Here is a 16,143-nt window from a genome sequence, read left to right as displayed (position 1 = left end):
TTCCCATTGCCCCTGCTCCTGCCATGTTCTCACCTTGGTGCCTGGTTCTCTTCCCGGACATTGGTTTCCATCTCTAGCTCTCCATTCTCCGGCCTACCCCCCCCCCCCTGGCATTTCGCAAGGCCTGCCGCAATAATTTTCCCTGATAAGGCAATCTGTGCAACTCTTACAATTTGGGGTTAATTTCTGTGCTCCAGGGACTTGATGCATCTTCTTAAGCCTCCTCCTGTATTTCTGCAGTGCTCCTCAAATTCAGTCCTTTTTCACCTGCACGTCTGCAGGCCTTCTCACCTTCCACCTACATTCCTGCACATCTTCCAAATATCAGCAAAGCACAGGTTGCGCAGTTTGCCTTGGCAGGGGGGTAACAGGTGTGTGGCTGTATTTCTCAGCGCTTACAATGCACGGGCATCCCTAGCTCCCACCTTGCAGTGGGGGTATAGGAGGTTGCGTTGGGACATCAGTGGAGTCCTCAACTTTTCACAATGAACTGGGGGAGGTACAGAGCCCACCCTCAGCTTCCATCGTGAATTGGGAGTACAGATTGTACCGGCAGCTCCCATACTGCTAGGATCTGTATTACAGCAGTTGGATTCCACATTTCGGGGCACGGTTACAGTCCTAGTTGCCCAGACTCCACTGCCTTCAGTACCAAGAATGATACAGGGGCAGCCCTCAGCTCCTAGACCACACTGGGATATAGGGCCCTTATTTTGCTTAAATATTCCTGCCTGCCGTTTTGCCTTTCCTGCTCAGAGATCAGAGGGAAGAAAAAAAAAAAAAAAAGGAGGACCTGGGAGAAGGTGGACTGCCACTTTAAAATTACACTGCTGGAGCTCCACCTCTCGAGTGAGGAGTGCAGTGAGATCACTGAAACCCAGCCCCATCTCCACACAGTGTTTTATGAAACACAGGTGCCCTGGCTGATCCGTTAGAAACGGCTCAGAGCTCTCAGGCTGGACGTACCTGCCCCACTCCTTCCACTCCGGAAAGCCTTGCTCGCGACGCACCCTTGGAAGCAGCAGCAGCAGCCATGTCTATGGGAATGGAGATTGTGGGGGTCTCCCTGTCTGTCCTGGGCTGGCTGTGCACCATCATCACCTGCGCGCTGCCCATGTGGCGGGTGACGGCGTTCATCGGCACCAGCATCGTGGTGGCCCAGATCATCTGGGAGGGCCTGTGGATGAACTGCGTGGTGCAGAGCACGGGCCAGATGCAGTGCAAAGTGTACGACTCCATGCTGGCGCTGCCGCAGGACCTGCAGGCCGCCCGCGCCCTCATCGTCATCGCCATCGTGGTGGCCGTCCTGGGCCTGCTCATATCCATCGTGGGGGCCAAGTGCACCAACTGCGTGGGGGACGAGTCCGCCAAGGCCAAGATCATGATCGTCTCGGGCATCACCTTCATCCTGGCCGGGCTGATGTGCCTGATCCCCGTCTCCTGGTCGGCCAACACCATCATCCGTGACTTCTACAACCCCATACTCATCGATTCCCAGAAGCGAGAGCTGGGCGCCTCGCTCTACATCGGCTGGGCGGCGGCGGCGCTGCAGGTGATAGGGGGGGCCATGCTGTGCTGCTCCTGCCCCCCCAGGCAAGAGAAGTACCCCGCCTCCCGTATGGCGTACTCCGCCGCTAGGTCCACCGTGCCAGACTATGGCAGGAAGGACTACGTCTGAGCCCCGGGCTTGGCTTCGTCGCTGGAGCTCCGTCAGACCGTTTCTGAACTTGGAGGTGGTAGGGGGAGAAAACTCCAAGACCAGTGAGGATTCCTGTGGACGTGGGCAGGCGTTACTGAGCCCACACATGGCAATACAAAGACTTTTTTACTCCATGCCGTGCCCGTTCCCCTTTCCTCCTTGCTTGGGCTCTGATGGAGGCATGTACATACACACAGTGGATTTCATTTTTTTTTTTTGGGGGGCCAGGGCCAGCACCTCCTTCACAGCCTGGGGACACCTAACTATCGGACAAACTGAATTTAGACTAGAGATTATTGGAATGTGGGAGCAAAATTCCTGGAGCCACACCGAACAGGGGCGACTTGCAGTAGAGTTGACTCTTATCTTTGTGGAGTATTCAGCTTTGGACTATGACCCCCACCCCCCACGATCTGCTGGTGGTCATGCTGGCGCTCCAGGACAGGAGAGGTGAATGGAACGAAGGACTGCCTTTGGGCAAAGAATTTTACTGAACGGAAAGTAAACGGAGAGGGATGATCGAGGGTAGATGGGTTTTCACTGTTCTGAGCCTTGGTCCACAGAAAAGCGACAGGTCTGTGGGGTGGGTGGGGGGAGGGGAGAAGAGCGTTTGGTGCAGCTGAGAACTGGAAAAGGCTGCTTGAGGGTGAGGTATCAGCAGGATTAGTGCCTCAGGGGAGGCTGGGGAGGGATCCGGGCCACATAGGGTTAGTGCTGACGTGTTAACCGTGTGAGAAAGGCTGGAGCAAAGTACTTAAGAAGGCAGAAAAAAAAAATCGTTATAGCTAAAGCATGTGTCCCATGAATAGATGAAAGAGAGGCAGTCATCCATGACAGTAAAGAGCGGGGAAGGGAGACTCTCTCGGGCACATGGAGTGCATGTGCGTCCAGGAAGGCTTCCTCAGCCATGCTCTCTTTGTCTGAATCTCTGGCCACCCACCCCTGTGTACTACTAAGAGCCTTTTTTTTTTTTTTTTTAACTCTCCTGGGCTTCAGTTCCTCTCGGGAATTTCTTGCTGTTTGCTTCCTTGTAATCTCAGGCGCATGCAAAGATTAATGAGCAGTTTCGGGGGCTGGGTGGGACTTCCCACTTTGACCCCCCTTGCCTCGGGGCACCCTGGGACTGGCATCCTTCCCCGGTGAGACCCTGGGGTGACTGACTGACGGCTGCCTGTTTCTGCTTTGCCTCCCCAGCTCACCTCAGCTGCAGACGTACCGGTTGTAACTATGGGGCTTGCACACTCTCCACCCCCCAGGAGATGAAATACAAAGCCAGGGATGCATTTTCGCTACAGTTGAAGGAGTCAGGCAAGTGACTGTTCAACAGCCTGAGGGCATCAACTGGGCAAAACACATCCTGAGCTTGCTATATGTCATTTCTCCGGTACAGTGACAGAGGGTAAACTAAATACAGCAATTTTAAACCATCAAAACCAAGCAGCTGTTGTCAGAGGGCCCGTCTGAAGCAGGAGCTGAAAGCCCAGAGTTCCTCCTGCTTTAAAAATGTCAGGATGGACCCCAAAATTGCAGCAGGTGGGGGGGGGGGGGGGAGGGCTAGGTGCTTACATTCCAAGGTAGATTAAGCGTGCTGAGGAGGGAGGAGGGATGGGGAATTTCCTCAGGTGGGATAAGGTGTGGGTAACTCTTTCAGGACAGGGGCAGAACAGAAGGAAGAGGGAAGTTGGCTGGTGGTGATTCAGTGTTTTCTTTGCTCTTGACTTTAGATGTGTCAATATTTAATTGGGCCTGGCTCTCACTTCTTGCATTCGGGTGTAAGTAGAGACCAGCTTATGTTAAATGAACAGCTTCTTTTTTCATCTCCATGCCATTATTGTGCAACCCCAGGGTCACTTCCAGTGCCACCCCTGCCGAGCCCGGTGGATCTCGGGACTGTCACTGTCACGACCTCCGTCACAGAGTGACTCGATTTGTTTGTTTGTTTGTTTTTTTTCTCCTGCGTACTAATGTGATTGTAAAGAAATGTCTAAATAGCATTCTGATTACTGTTAAAGATGGTCCATGCATAGCATTTTGTATTAAGTTACTTTTTTTTTTTTTTGCAATAAAAGCTAACAACACTCTCGGTAACATGTTGAGGTGGCGTGAGGATTATTTCCCCGTGAGACCCAAGAGATCTGGTCTGGAGAACTAGGAGTACTATTAATGATGACTGAACGGCGCTGTGAGCATTGCTGGGCGGGGGGATGTGTGGGGGGAAGGAGCTGTGAGCGCAGCAGGGGGAGGAGAGCATAGCACTGCGGGGGCGGGGCCGAGAGGAGGCCAAGGGAGTTGTGAACAAGTTGCTGTAAGGGTTGAAGCCTGGACTTGCTGTGATCAATTATCCGAGGAGAAATAAACCAAACGGTGTATCAGGGGCTCCAGCTGATAAAACTTTATAGCATCCACTGTGACTTGGACTATACTGGGAATGGATGCCCAAAGGGAAAACCCAGTACAATCGGATCTAGTCCCTGTCCCTGGGTGAGGGTCTCTTAATCCAAGGGGGGGATCTCTTTCCTCTCGCTGGGGTAGGTTGTTTTGTTGTTTTTTTTTTACCTAGCCTGAAGGGAAGAGAAGGAGACAGCAGGCATCTATTTTGGGGGCCGCTTCTGTTTCATTTTTCGGGCTTGTGCAAGACAAGTTTGACTTTCTGTGAACACAAAAATCTGAAACAGACTATTCACTCCAGATGGAGAAGAATACACGAAGAGCAGGGGTGTGCAGCTAAGGAAAATCCCTCCCAGGGCAGGTGCGATCCCCAGACCCGGGTCAGTGCCATTGCTAAACTCCATCCGGCAAGGCAGGAGCGATCCAGGGATGGCTTCTGCTCCACGGAGAAAAAGAATATTATGGTAAGAGCGTTTGGGGAGGTGGAGAGGATTTGTTTTCTCCAATAGGGGCTGACTTTTTGGGGTTTTTTTAAGTTTTAAACAAACTAAAAGAAGCTAAACAAGCAAGAAATGAAACAAAAGAAAAAAAATGTCTGTGCACACCCTTAATGAGGAGTTGCCTAAGCAAACTCAGAGTCTTCAAGTTTAGTTGTTAAGATTTAATGCTAAAGGTGGTCTGCGATGAGGGTAAGCAGAAACTGATGTGTACCAGACAGGAAAGAGAAATCTTTATCTGATCATCTCATGGTAGCCAAGCAAAGTGGGACAAGGTAGTGACCAGAAGCAAAGGGAGTGGCATAATCAGTAGGAAAAAAGGAGGTGATTCTGCCACTATACGGATGATTGGCCAGACCTCACCACTAGTATTGTTTATTTGTTTGTTTTTTATATACCGGTGTTCGATTTTACGTATCACATCGGTTTACAGAGAACTGAGAGGTGCAGGAAGACAACAGTTTCCTTTTGTTAGATACAAGGAACATCTATAGCATATGGGTAGTTAAACAATAATCAAAGGTGTAAATATTACATGTAACAAGAGAACGTCTATAACTGATCAACAAATATCCAATAAAATAATCAAAGGTGTAAATATTACATGTAACAAGAGAACGTCTATAACTGATCAACAAATAATCAATAAAATAATCAAAAGGTGTAAATATTACATGTAACAAGAGAATGTCTGTAACTGATCAACAAATATCCAATAAAATAATCAAAGGTGTAAATATTACAAACATGTCTATTCAGGAGGCCTTACCTTTGAAATGATATAGACAAAGCAGAGATGGTCTACTGAAGGGCTTCCAAAATGGCACAGGGTCGAGGTAAGGAGCTTGAAAGCACCCACGATGGTGGCATACGATGAAGGAGGACTACAAAAACTCTCCTGGGAAAGGCGAGCTTATCTTCTGAGGGTTCAAGGCTGGCAGCTGGGATATATCCATAGAAGGATAACTGGGCAGACTGAATGGCTCAGTTTGTCTACTATGTTACTAGGACCTAAATATGTGTGGAGGGGAGCAATGGGGAGATGTGATAGAGACGTTCAAATACCTCAAAGAGATGAATGATGCACAATAAAATATGTTGTGGGTTTTATAGTGCAAAGGAAGCTCTAGATCAGGGCCTCCCAAATCTGTCCTGGGGACCCCACAGCTAGTCGGGTTTTCGGAGATGCACAATGAATATGCATGAGATAAATGTGCATATACCGAGTCTCACGCATATTCTTTGCGGGCCTCCTGGAAACCGGACTGGCTGATCTAGATCTAGAGACTGTTGACTTCTGGAAAACTTGTCAGGGAGGGAAGGGGATTAAAAGCTATAGCATGCACCCTTCCCCCAACTAAGAAAATAAATTGCCAAATAGTGCAGGAGATAGCACTAACAAGAAAACAGGGAGGCGCATAGGCACCGGAAGGGGGGCCTTTTACAATACTGCCTGCCCGATACGCAGGTGAACCTAGGCGCACCTGTCTGGTATGCACGTACGTTTTCCTGGACTGAGCGTAGGCGATCCTGGGGGCAGGGCTGGGGAGGGATTTTGATTTTAGGCGCATTCTTTTGGATTAAAAAAAAGTGTGCATGTAAATTTCCAGGGATGTTTTAGATGCGACTTGCATTGGGCAGATCTGGTGGGATACTTTTTAAAGTGGACTTAATGTGCTTTTGTATTGACTTTCTTACATGGGCTCTTTGGAAACTATCCCCTTAAAAGCCTGCAGACAATCAAATATAGAACAATTTCCATGTTCTAAAATGTTTTAATTAAAAGAATTTTGAAAAGAATTTAAAACTAAAAAAATCATAAAAAGAGATCTGCATTTAAAATATGTATCTCTGCCTTTGTCTTTTTCTCATTACATCGTTCTCCGATTTCACCCTCTCTGATTCCTCTTCCTCATTTTCTTTCTCATCTGGCATCTTTCCACCCCCCACCCTCAAACGTCTAATTCCTGTCTCTTCTCACCATCATAATCTCTACACCTCTCTCTCATCTCCATCTCTCCACAATTTTATTATATTGCCTCTGTGGCATATCCCCCTCCCCCTTCTCTGGTCTTATTCCTCCATCTCCCATTGCCTCACCTCCATCACCCTTCCCAGTCTTCCAATTTCCCTATGTCTACCTCATCTTCCTACAAGCTCTCCCTCTCTCACACCTCCTAAACCATCAACTCCCCCTCACCATCTTTCACTCCCTTCTTAGCTATCTCATGCTCCTCCTTCTACTCTGCAGCCTCCTTCACTCCCTCACCTTCTCCTCAGCCCCTTCTCTCTCATCCCTCCTTCCAGCTCCGTCCATCTGTCTCTCTATCCTGCCCCATCTTTTCTGTCCCTCTCTACCCATCCTCCATCTACCCATTCCTCACTTTCTGCCTTCCCAGCCTCCAGCTCCTTCTCCATCTCCCTTTTCCCAACCCCTACAATTCCTTCTTTGTCTTCCCCCTCCCAAGTACCCCCCTCCCCCCATTCTTCCCTTCTCTTCAGCTGTACTCTCTCTTATCTCTCCTCGCCTCCTCAAGCCAATGCCCGTCTAACCCCTTCTCCCAACCCTATGGTAATATCCTGTAGGTGGGCCCTCACCAGCTCCTCCGACATTTTCCTCCTCCCGCCAGTACGTTTCCGGTTGGGACTAACAGCTGAAAATATTTCTTCACGGAAAGGCTGGTGGAAGCGAAAGCAGAATTCAAGAAAACCTGAGAGGGGCACTGGGAATCCTTGAATGTGAGAGAAAACCTAACCAGTCCCAGGTTTTACCGATATTGTAAATCAGGACTGGACAGACTGTAGGGACCTTGTGGGCCTTATCGGCCATTGTTTGCTAAGGCCCTGGGAAAAGGTTTTGCTTTCTCAGACGGATCTGCCCCCTGTCCCTGGGGAAGATTCCGTGGCCCGTAGGGTGAAGGTGAAGGGTTACGACCTGAGGTGCTGCTGGGCTGCAGTGCCTCCAGCAGGAGATGGGTGAACCGCTTTCCCACCTGAAGGCATGGGGGGTCCTTTTTTTGTTCAGGTATGGAAGCAGCTGATAATCTTCAGGGCAATTAAAGGCTATTTATACTTGTCCGTTTAAACAGTTGTCCTTTAGAGTCCAAAGGCTAGCGCTGGTAATAAAGCAGCCCCGGCTCATAACACATAGGCTTGTTTGTTATGTTTCCTTGGGGCAGGAGATAGGCATGTGGCTCATTTTACAAGATTTCCCCCATGAGAGAATAACCAACAGCTGTCTGCAGAATGAGATAAACAAGAGGGAGAGAAGGAGAAGAACAGAGGAAGGGAGAAACAAAGGATAGAGAAATCAAAGGGGTGGAGGGAGACAGAAAGGAGGAGAGAGAGAGTGATGAGCCTGGGGGAGGGGGGCTGAGAAACAGGGTAAAAAAGAGAAATCAAAAGTAGAAGGAATGGGAAAGAGGAACTGAGGATGTCACAGAGTGTCCAATCTAAAAACTCAGCCTTTGCAGGATGTTTTTAAATCACCACTTCTCTATAATAAATACACTTGTTACCTCTTGTTTGTCATGCATGTTTGTCTTGACTAAATTGTAAGCTCAAGGGAGCAGGGACAGTCTTATGTGTATCTGTACATAGAGAGCCAGTGCAAGGTGAGTGTGAGGGGACAGTAAGAGGTGGGTGTAATAGGAAGCAGGGAGAGGCAGTGAGAGGTGGATGTGGGAAGAGTCAGGAAGGAGCCGTGAGAGGTGGGTGAGAAGGGATCAGGAAGGAGCAGTGACAGTTGGGTTTAATAGGAGGCAGGGAGGAACAGTAAGAGGTGGGTGTGGGAGGGGTCAGAAAGGAGCAGTGAGAGGTGGGTGAGGGAGGGGTCATAAAGGAAGGGTGAAAATTGGGTTTAATAGGAGGCAGGAAGAAGCAGTGAGAGTTGGGTTTAATAGGAGGTAGGGAGGGACAGTGAGAAGTGGGTGTGCGAGGGGTCAGAAAGTAAGGGTGAGAGGTGGGTGTGCGAGGGGTCAGAAAGGAAGGGTGAGAGGTGGGTGTGCGAGGGGTCAGAAAGGAAGGGTGAGAGGTGGGTGTGAGAGGGGTCAGAAAGGAATAGTGAGAGGTGGGTGTGCGAGGGGTCAGAAAGGAAGGGTGAGAGGTGGGTGTGAGAGGGGTCAGAAAGGAATAGTGAGAGGTGGGTGTGTGAGGGGTCAGAAAGGAAGGGTGAGAGGTGGGTGTGCGAGGGGTCAGAAAGGAATAGTGAGAGGTGGGTGTGAGAGGGGTCAGAAAGGAATAGTGAGAGGTGGGTGTGTGAGGGGTCAGAAAGGAAGGGTGAGAGGTGGGTGTGTGAGGGGTCAGGAAGGAGCAGTGAGAGGTGAGTGTGAGAAGAGGCAGGGAGGGCGTGAGAGGTGTCGGGGAGGGCCAGTGTTAGTTTAAGGATCTAAAGTGCCGGCTGCAGGGGGCAGTGTCTCAGGAACAAAGCAACCTGGCCACAAAATTCTGTCACATGAAAAAGAGAGGCTGCGGTTGTGCGTCTTGTAACTTTGCCGTTCACCCCCGCCACAGAGAGGCGCGGGGCCCGAGTACCTGGTGAATGTGCTCTGGGCATCAGAGCGCAGGTTTCTTTCTGGTTCGCCGTCCTGCGTTTTCTCTGGTTACACGGGGGGGAGTTTTGGTGCCTCTTTCTAGGAAGCAGGTGGCTTTGGTTGCCATAGTTATTTAGTCTCGAGAGGCCTGCATTGTTTCTTGCAGCAGTAAAGGTCTCTGGGAGGGCTGGATGTGTGCGCAGCCTCTCCCGTCCCCACCGATCCCCTCTGCAGCTGCCCAGTCAGCCGGCACTGGCACTGGCACACCCATGGCTATCACAATACACAGCCAGGGGCATTAAAGCCGGGCACCCAGAGCAGCAGCTGCGCCGCAGCCACGGTCAGACACAGAAACAGGTGCAGGGCCGGACCCCATGGCTCGGGGGGGAGGGGGCCTTGTGCACTGCCATGCGGAAGTGAAGGCCTTCCGCGCCCGGGGTCAGCTGGGGATGCAGGATTGACCGCTGCTCCCTAGTCCCCAGGTCAGCGGTGTCACTAGCCGAGGGTCACACGTGGCCTACGCCCCCCCCCCCCCCGAATCTCAGACAGCTCCTTCTGTTTACTGCTTCAGCCCCTCTCCTCCAGGAAAGCTTGCGGGGGGAAGAGGAGAGTGGGGGAGTGGGGGGGGGGGGGGGGTCTGGAGAAGGCAACAGAGCAATTTAGTTCCATTCTTCTGTATCCGCTGCAGTTTCATCGGCTCCCAGCCCCCCTCGGTTCAACAGGCAGCGAGAGGGTAGTGGCTGGAGGGAGCAGACTCGGGTGAGGGCAGAGGGGAGGAGGGAGGAGGCGCCCTGAAGCCCAGGACAGGAAGGTGAGGTAGATGCTGACAGGGAGGCTGAATGCTGGTGTAGCAAGAATGGTAGTGGGGTGAAAGGGGGGGGGGAATGTTGGGGGAAGGCGAGGAGGGAGGGGGTGATTTGATGAGATGGTGCAAGAGGAGGGTATAAATGTTGGGAAAGTAAAGAAGGGGGCTGGCACAAAAGGGGGTGAATGTCGGGGAAGAGAGGGCTGAATTGGGAGAGGTACAGAGAAGGGCATCCAAAATGATAAAAGAGGGTGGAAACAGCAGCTGCTCAAGGCAATCTGCTGCCCCAGGTGAGGGATGAGACGGCGCCCTCAAGGCGTGGCACAGATCAAATCAGCAAGAAGGCAAAGGGGGTGGGGAGACCCCCTTGAAGTCCGGCTCCTTTGTTAATGTGAAATGCTAGGGAAGAGGTGGGATCAGGGTTCCCAGAAGAGTGGCAGATAGTGTCCGGGGTAACAATTCTAGGAATCTGGCAACCCGGCAGCCACACTCCCAGGAACCCTACCACCTGTCCCCCATGTTTCCCCAGCATTTGCGCCCTGGGGAAGTGGGAGATGAGTGAATGGTGGAGGTATGTGTGTGGCACCCCAGGTGACCCTTATAGCTTTGTTCCCTCCTCCCCCAGCCTTTCCCACGCGCAGTTGAAAATTATGTATTAATAACAGAGCTTTTGTGAAAAAGGACATCAAAGTACAGACTTCTGAAGTAAAAATAACTTACAAAACCATGTATATGGTATAAACATGCACTACTGAGGTATCAGCCAGAAAACACTTCAAAAAAGATACTTGGAATCCATATGGTATTAGGCCTACTGTAACACATATTGGGTGTGGGCTTGACCCTCAGAAAGCCACGAGTAAACTGAATTACAATTGCAATATAGTAAACCTCCTATACCAAAACAGCACTAATTGCCAGTCTTCAAATAGTGACTACCCTTCCTTTGAAAAAGGCAACATTGAAAATATTATACCAGGCCCTAAAATACCAATACACTTGCTATTAGGAAAAGAGAACAAGCCAAACTGCTATAGTGTTGCGTTCGTGCCTGCTCTTCGCCCTCGCTCCACCCTCTCTACCTCTGTGGCAACTCCCTCCGGGCCTGATGGACAGCTTGCTGCCGCAGCGTCTCAATGCCACTTCTCCCCGGCGTCCCCGGACCGGCTCGACGCTGCAGATCCGCCATGTTCCTGATGAAGTAGGGCGTGCGTGCACTCCGAAGTATGTACCAGCAAGGGCGCGTACCTCAGGAGCATCCCCCTGTATTGACGTCATCCGCTTCCAACATAAACGGTCTTCACTTACGCTTACAATTTGAGTTAGCAAGGACTACGATTCGAACTCGGTCAAGGATACGAATTCGTCCAAGCTACTCTGCCTCCTCGGACTTACCGGGGGTACTCGCTCCTCGAGGGCCCATGTTCCTGAATACATTGAAGATTCTCTACTGCCTGGAAGCTATCGCAGATACAGACAATTGTGAGTTACCATCACTCTCTCAGAGCTTTCCCTGGAATCAGGTACTCGCTCCTCGAGGGCCTAACTCTTTCCAGCTACTGAGCCTTCTTAAGAATCTATGAGAGTGTGTCATCTACTACTGACTATGTATACAACATACCCTGTCTGCTCACTCTCTATAGTCTCTCTACAGCTCTGCCACCCTGGGATCGCTGTTCCAGTATCTGAGGGTCTTCAGCCCTGCCGGACATAGCTCTCTACTGCCACCTCTGGTGGTTCTACTAACCTGTCTAATAAAAGAACTATTTGTGTCTGTCTCCATACTCAAGCCTAGCCAGTGGTCCCTCTCAGGATATCCTCCTGGGGGTGCTGTCATCTGCCAAGGATATCCTCCTGGGGGTGCTGTCATCAGCCCAAGGATTCACCTATTTACAGAGTACTCACTCCTCCCACTTCAGGGGCTGAGCACAACAGACTGCTAACTCTCATCAGCATAGCAGATCCTAACAGATTGCTAACTCCGCCCACGGAGCATAACAGATTGCTAACTCCTCCCCTCTGGAGGAGTAGATTCTAACATATAGAGCCCAATACGTTCACATTGTTTTTCTGTTACACAACTGCTAAGAAAAATGTATATTTTTGTAAACCGTTATGATGGCTCTACCGAATGACGGTATATAAAACTCAATAAATAAACAAACAATACAAGCTGTGATGACTGTGATGTGGCATAGGTGAACCTATGAGGCCTATGCCGACAGCTGGCAAACGCGCCCTGATGCGGGACAGGCTGGAGCTTCGCCTATACCAGCTGCCTGTCCTATAGGTTGACCCCTTGGGTTCTGGCAGCCAGCAGGACTTAGGTAGGCCCCAAGGGCAGTATAGAGAGCAAGAGTCCAAGGACACACCAGGACAGGAAGCAGGCTGGAGATAGTGGGACAGGCCAAGGGTCGTGGCAGGCGACACGTGTAGTCAGGTGCAAGGCAAGAGGTCAGGTCCAGGCGGCAGGCGAACGTGGTCAGGTCCAAAGCACGAGATCAGGTCCAGGTGGCAGGCAGCCGTCGTCAGATCCAAAGCAAGGGATCAGTATCAGAAAGTCAGGCCAAGGATGGACGAAGACACACCAGTGACACTGGATAAAACAGGCTGGGCAAGGCAAGGCTGGACGAGGCAGGCTGGGCAAGGCCGGAGGACAGGAACAGAGGAACCAGGAACCAGGAACACAGGAGCAATATGCTCTGCTCTAGGCAGGAGATCTGTTGCTGAGGCAAGGCAATGCTGTGGGGCCTTTGCTTAAATAGCCCAGTATTTTATTTATTTATTTAACATTTTTATATACCGAACATTTGTTTATCACTTCATGTCGGTTCACAATATAATGGGGCCAGGTCTTAATCCTAGTCCAAATACAACAAATAAAACTTAACTATATAAAATTAAAATTAAAACTAGCAGTAAGTAAATCTTTTAAGATATAAAAGAACTTAAAAACAAAATAAGCATAAGACAGAATAGAAAGCCCAGTTCAAATTCTATATGAACTAAAATAGCCTAATTAAACGAGATTACAAAATAATAAAATACAAACAGTAGGGCTGATGACATCAGGAGACGCCGCTCTGAGTTTCCCGCTGCAAGGCCTATATTATGTGCACACCTAAGGGGAGGCGGCAGCCTGGCTGGGATGGCTAGTCAGTGGCATGCAGCAATGGCGGCATCCTGCCATGATAGGAGGCCTCCGGCAGTGTCGAGCAGCAGCTAGGGTGAGTGCGGTGGCTCGTGAGGCAGTCCCGTGAGCTGCCAAACGTAACACAAACTACACACTAGCAGAATACTTCACCTCAGTCACACATGTAGAACTCAGACAGATCTTTATCAATTACAGAATAGAAAAGAGACCATGAAGCATAAATAGAAATCTGCAGACAAAGACTGAACGGGAAACTGCAACAAGACAAACTCTGTATGTAGTGCAACAATGGAAACGGTGAAACATTACCATTCCTCATAAAACATCAAACAATAAAATCAAAACATACGTATAAAACAATCACAACAGTAAACTCATACTAATAAAAAGAATACATATTTTAAAACAGGTGACAAATAGAACATTCAATTATAAATTATTTTTTTTTAAATTTCCCAAACACCAATAAAATATTTAAAAACAGCAGATACAACAAATAATACCCAATAATTAAAACTAATAAAGATAAAGACACTCTCCATACCTGGGAACCCTGAGATTGTTGTGGACTTGTGGGAGGGAGAGGGACCAACAAACTTTCTTCTCTCTCTCTCACAGACACATACTCTAACACAGACATGTTCTCTCTCTCTCACTCTCACAAATCTATTCTCTCTCACATATGCTCCTTCCCTGTCACTCTTACATACATACTGTCTCTCTCGCATGCGCCCTCACTCTCTCTCCTACTCACACATATGTCTTTCATTCGCCTCCTTCCTGTCTCCTACTCTTGTGCACTCTCCCTCTCTCACTCATTCCCTCTCCCTCCTACTCACACTCTCATGCTGCCTCACTCATATGCACACTCATTCTAGGATCTCTCTCCCGCCTTGCTTTCTTCCACTGCCAGCTGCACGGACTTTGTTGCTAGCCCTCACTCTCTCTTTTTTTTTGGCTGTGCTGGCCCCACCGAGCCTCTCCCTCTCTTCCACCTTTGCTGAGGCCCCCAGGTGTGCCAGACCTGATTTCACCTTCCCTTCCCTTTTCCTTCCTCATTCACCCACAACCTCTTTTTTTTCTTCCCCTTCCACTCACACTCTCAACATCCCTCACATCCAACATTTTCTTCCTCCTCCTACTGGCGAATTAGGCCACTGCCACTCTAGGCTGTCCTGCCGCGGGAAGAGAACCCCGCTGGTGCACGGATTTACCTTATGTCCTCTCCCTTTTCTCACCCTTCATATTCTCTCCCTTACTTCTCACTCAGCCTTCTCCACTCACATTCACTCCCTACCTCTCACTGCACTCCTCACCTTTCCCTCTCATTTTGACACCTTCCTTTATTTACTTCTCCTATTCCATTCTTTCTGCCCTCTTTTCACTCCCCTCTGAACCATTCTCTCACCCCTCTCACTCCCCTTCTCAATCTCCTCTTTCATTCAATCCTTTCTCCTTCTGTCTCACTCAACCTTGTCTTCCTTCCTTTCCCTCACATCTGCTCCCTGCCCTTCACTTGTAGCTGGTTCTACATTTGCTGGTGGGGCCTGGCCTCCCCTCCAGTGGCCAGCCGGGGTAGAATGCACTCTTTCTGCTGGTGGGAGATGGGAACCCCACCGGTGCCTCACTTCCTGTCAGGGGACTCTTGTCAGGCAGGGAAATGAGGCAACTGCTGCAAGGTTGTTTTTTTTGGGGGGGGGGGGGGCACTTCCACCTCAAAATGTTGCTGCTTGAAGCCTCATGATAGAGCCACTCCTGGATGGAAAGGCTCCCTCACGAGGAAAGGCTAAAGAGATTAGGGCTGTTCAGCTTGGAGAAGAGACGGCTGAGGGGGTGGATATGATAGAGGTCTTTACAATAATAAGTGGAGTAGAAAGGGCAAATGCGAACCATGTCTTGTATTCAAAAAAATACAAGACATGGAGACCCTCCATGAATTTAGTGAGCAGCACATTTAAAACAAATTGTAGAAAATATTTTTTAACTTTATTTATGCATTATCAAGGCATACAATGAACAAAAAACAATTTTGTAAACAGGGCACAATCTAATAGCATAAAAACAACTCAGGCAGACAGTGGTACTGTAATCACACTTGGAGCAAAATGAGGCCAAATACACGACGAACAATTACACATTAGACACGCTGCCTTGATAAGTATGATATGCTTTCCAAATATGATCATATTTAAATTGTTCATTTCTAAGTGTGCCCTGCAGGCGTTCTCTGTTAGCCACTTCACGGACTTGGGCTTCTCCAATGTTTTAAGCAGGGAGTCCGTTTTCAAAAAGTGGTGATTGTAAAGCAAGCAGCCAGCAATAACTGACAGACTAAACCTCTAAAAGTTACCAGAATACCGGAGCCAGCCAATTTTCCCAATAGTCTGGTTAGTGGTGTAATAGTCCCTGGGATATTAAGAATATCAGCCAACTCCTGAGTGACACCAGCCCAAAACTTCCAAACTTCAGGGCACTGCACCCACATATGGAAGAAGGATCCAATGCCCCCGCAGCCCCGCCAACGCTCTGGGCTCAGTTAAGGGTAAAGGGCTGCAAAAAAGGCAGGGGATACGGTACGTCCTGTGCAATAATCTGACCATCAACAGCACACATTTCTGGCAAATGGAACTACGATGTGCCACCCCCCAAATATGCTTCCAAGCTCGAGCGTCCAAAAATAAAAACCCCCAAGGTCACCATTCCAAGTGTCTATTAACCGAGAAGAAGTATCCGACCCTAATTTACCCCGTAGAATTCCACAATACATTAAAAAAGTTGAGAAAATATTTTTTTTCACTCAATTCAAATTAAGCTCTGCCATTTATTGCTAGAGGATGTTGTAAAGGCAGAACTTAAGAAAGGTTTGGATAAGTCCTTAGAAGAAAAGTCCATAAACCATTATTAACCAGGTAGACCTAGGGAAAGCCACTATTTATCCCTGGGTGTTAGCAGCATGGGATTTATCTACTGTTTGGTGTTGCGAGCGCAGACGAGGTATGGGCGCTGGAGAGCATGAGCCCCTGTGCTGCGACGCAACCGACACAACCCCCGGGGCTGCCCGTGGTCCA

General features: G+C 49.3%; 2 protein-coding genes across 2 annotated transcripts in view; both read left to right on the top strand.

Annotated features, from left to right (window-relative positions):
- The first annotated feature begins 897 nt into the window (after positions 1-897).
- LOC115097434 (claudin-3-like) lies at positions 898-3,787 on the top strand. Its single transcript, XM_029613240.1, has one exon. The coding sequence runs from the start codon at positions 1,034-1,036 to the stop codon at positions 1,676-1,678; it is 645 nt and encodes a 214-aa protein (XP_029469100.1). The 5' UTR covers positions 898-1,033; the 3' UTR covers positions 1,679-3,787.
- Positions 3,788-3,950: 163 nt separating this feature from the next.
- The window catches only part of ABHD11 (abhydrolase domain containing 11), a 109,990-nt gene continuing 97,797 nt past the window's right edge, over positions 3,951-16,143 (top strand). Inside the window, exon 1 of the mRNA XM_029613027.1 lies at positions 3,951-4,551. The gene's annotated coding sequence lies outside the window, so the exon portion shown is untranslated. The remainder of the gene's footprint in view (positions 4,552-16,143) is intronic.

This window comes from Rhinatrema bivittatum, chromosome 8 (genome assembly GCF_901001135.1).
Source record: "Rhinatrema bivittatum chromosome 8, aRhiBiv1.1, whole genome shotgun sequence".
Lineage (NCBI taxonomy): Eukaryota > Metazoa > Chordata > Amphibia > Gymnophiona > Rhinatrematidae > Rhinatrema > Rhinatrema bivittatum.
This window is presented reverse-complemented; position numbering and strand designations above follow the sequence as displayed.

Coding starts and splice junctions, on each gene's coding strand:
- LOC115097434 (XM_029613240.1), top strand. CDS start 1,034: ATGTCTATGGGAATGGAGATTGTGGGGGTCTCCCTGTCTGTCCTGGGC.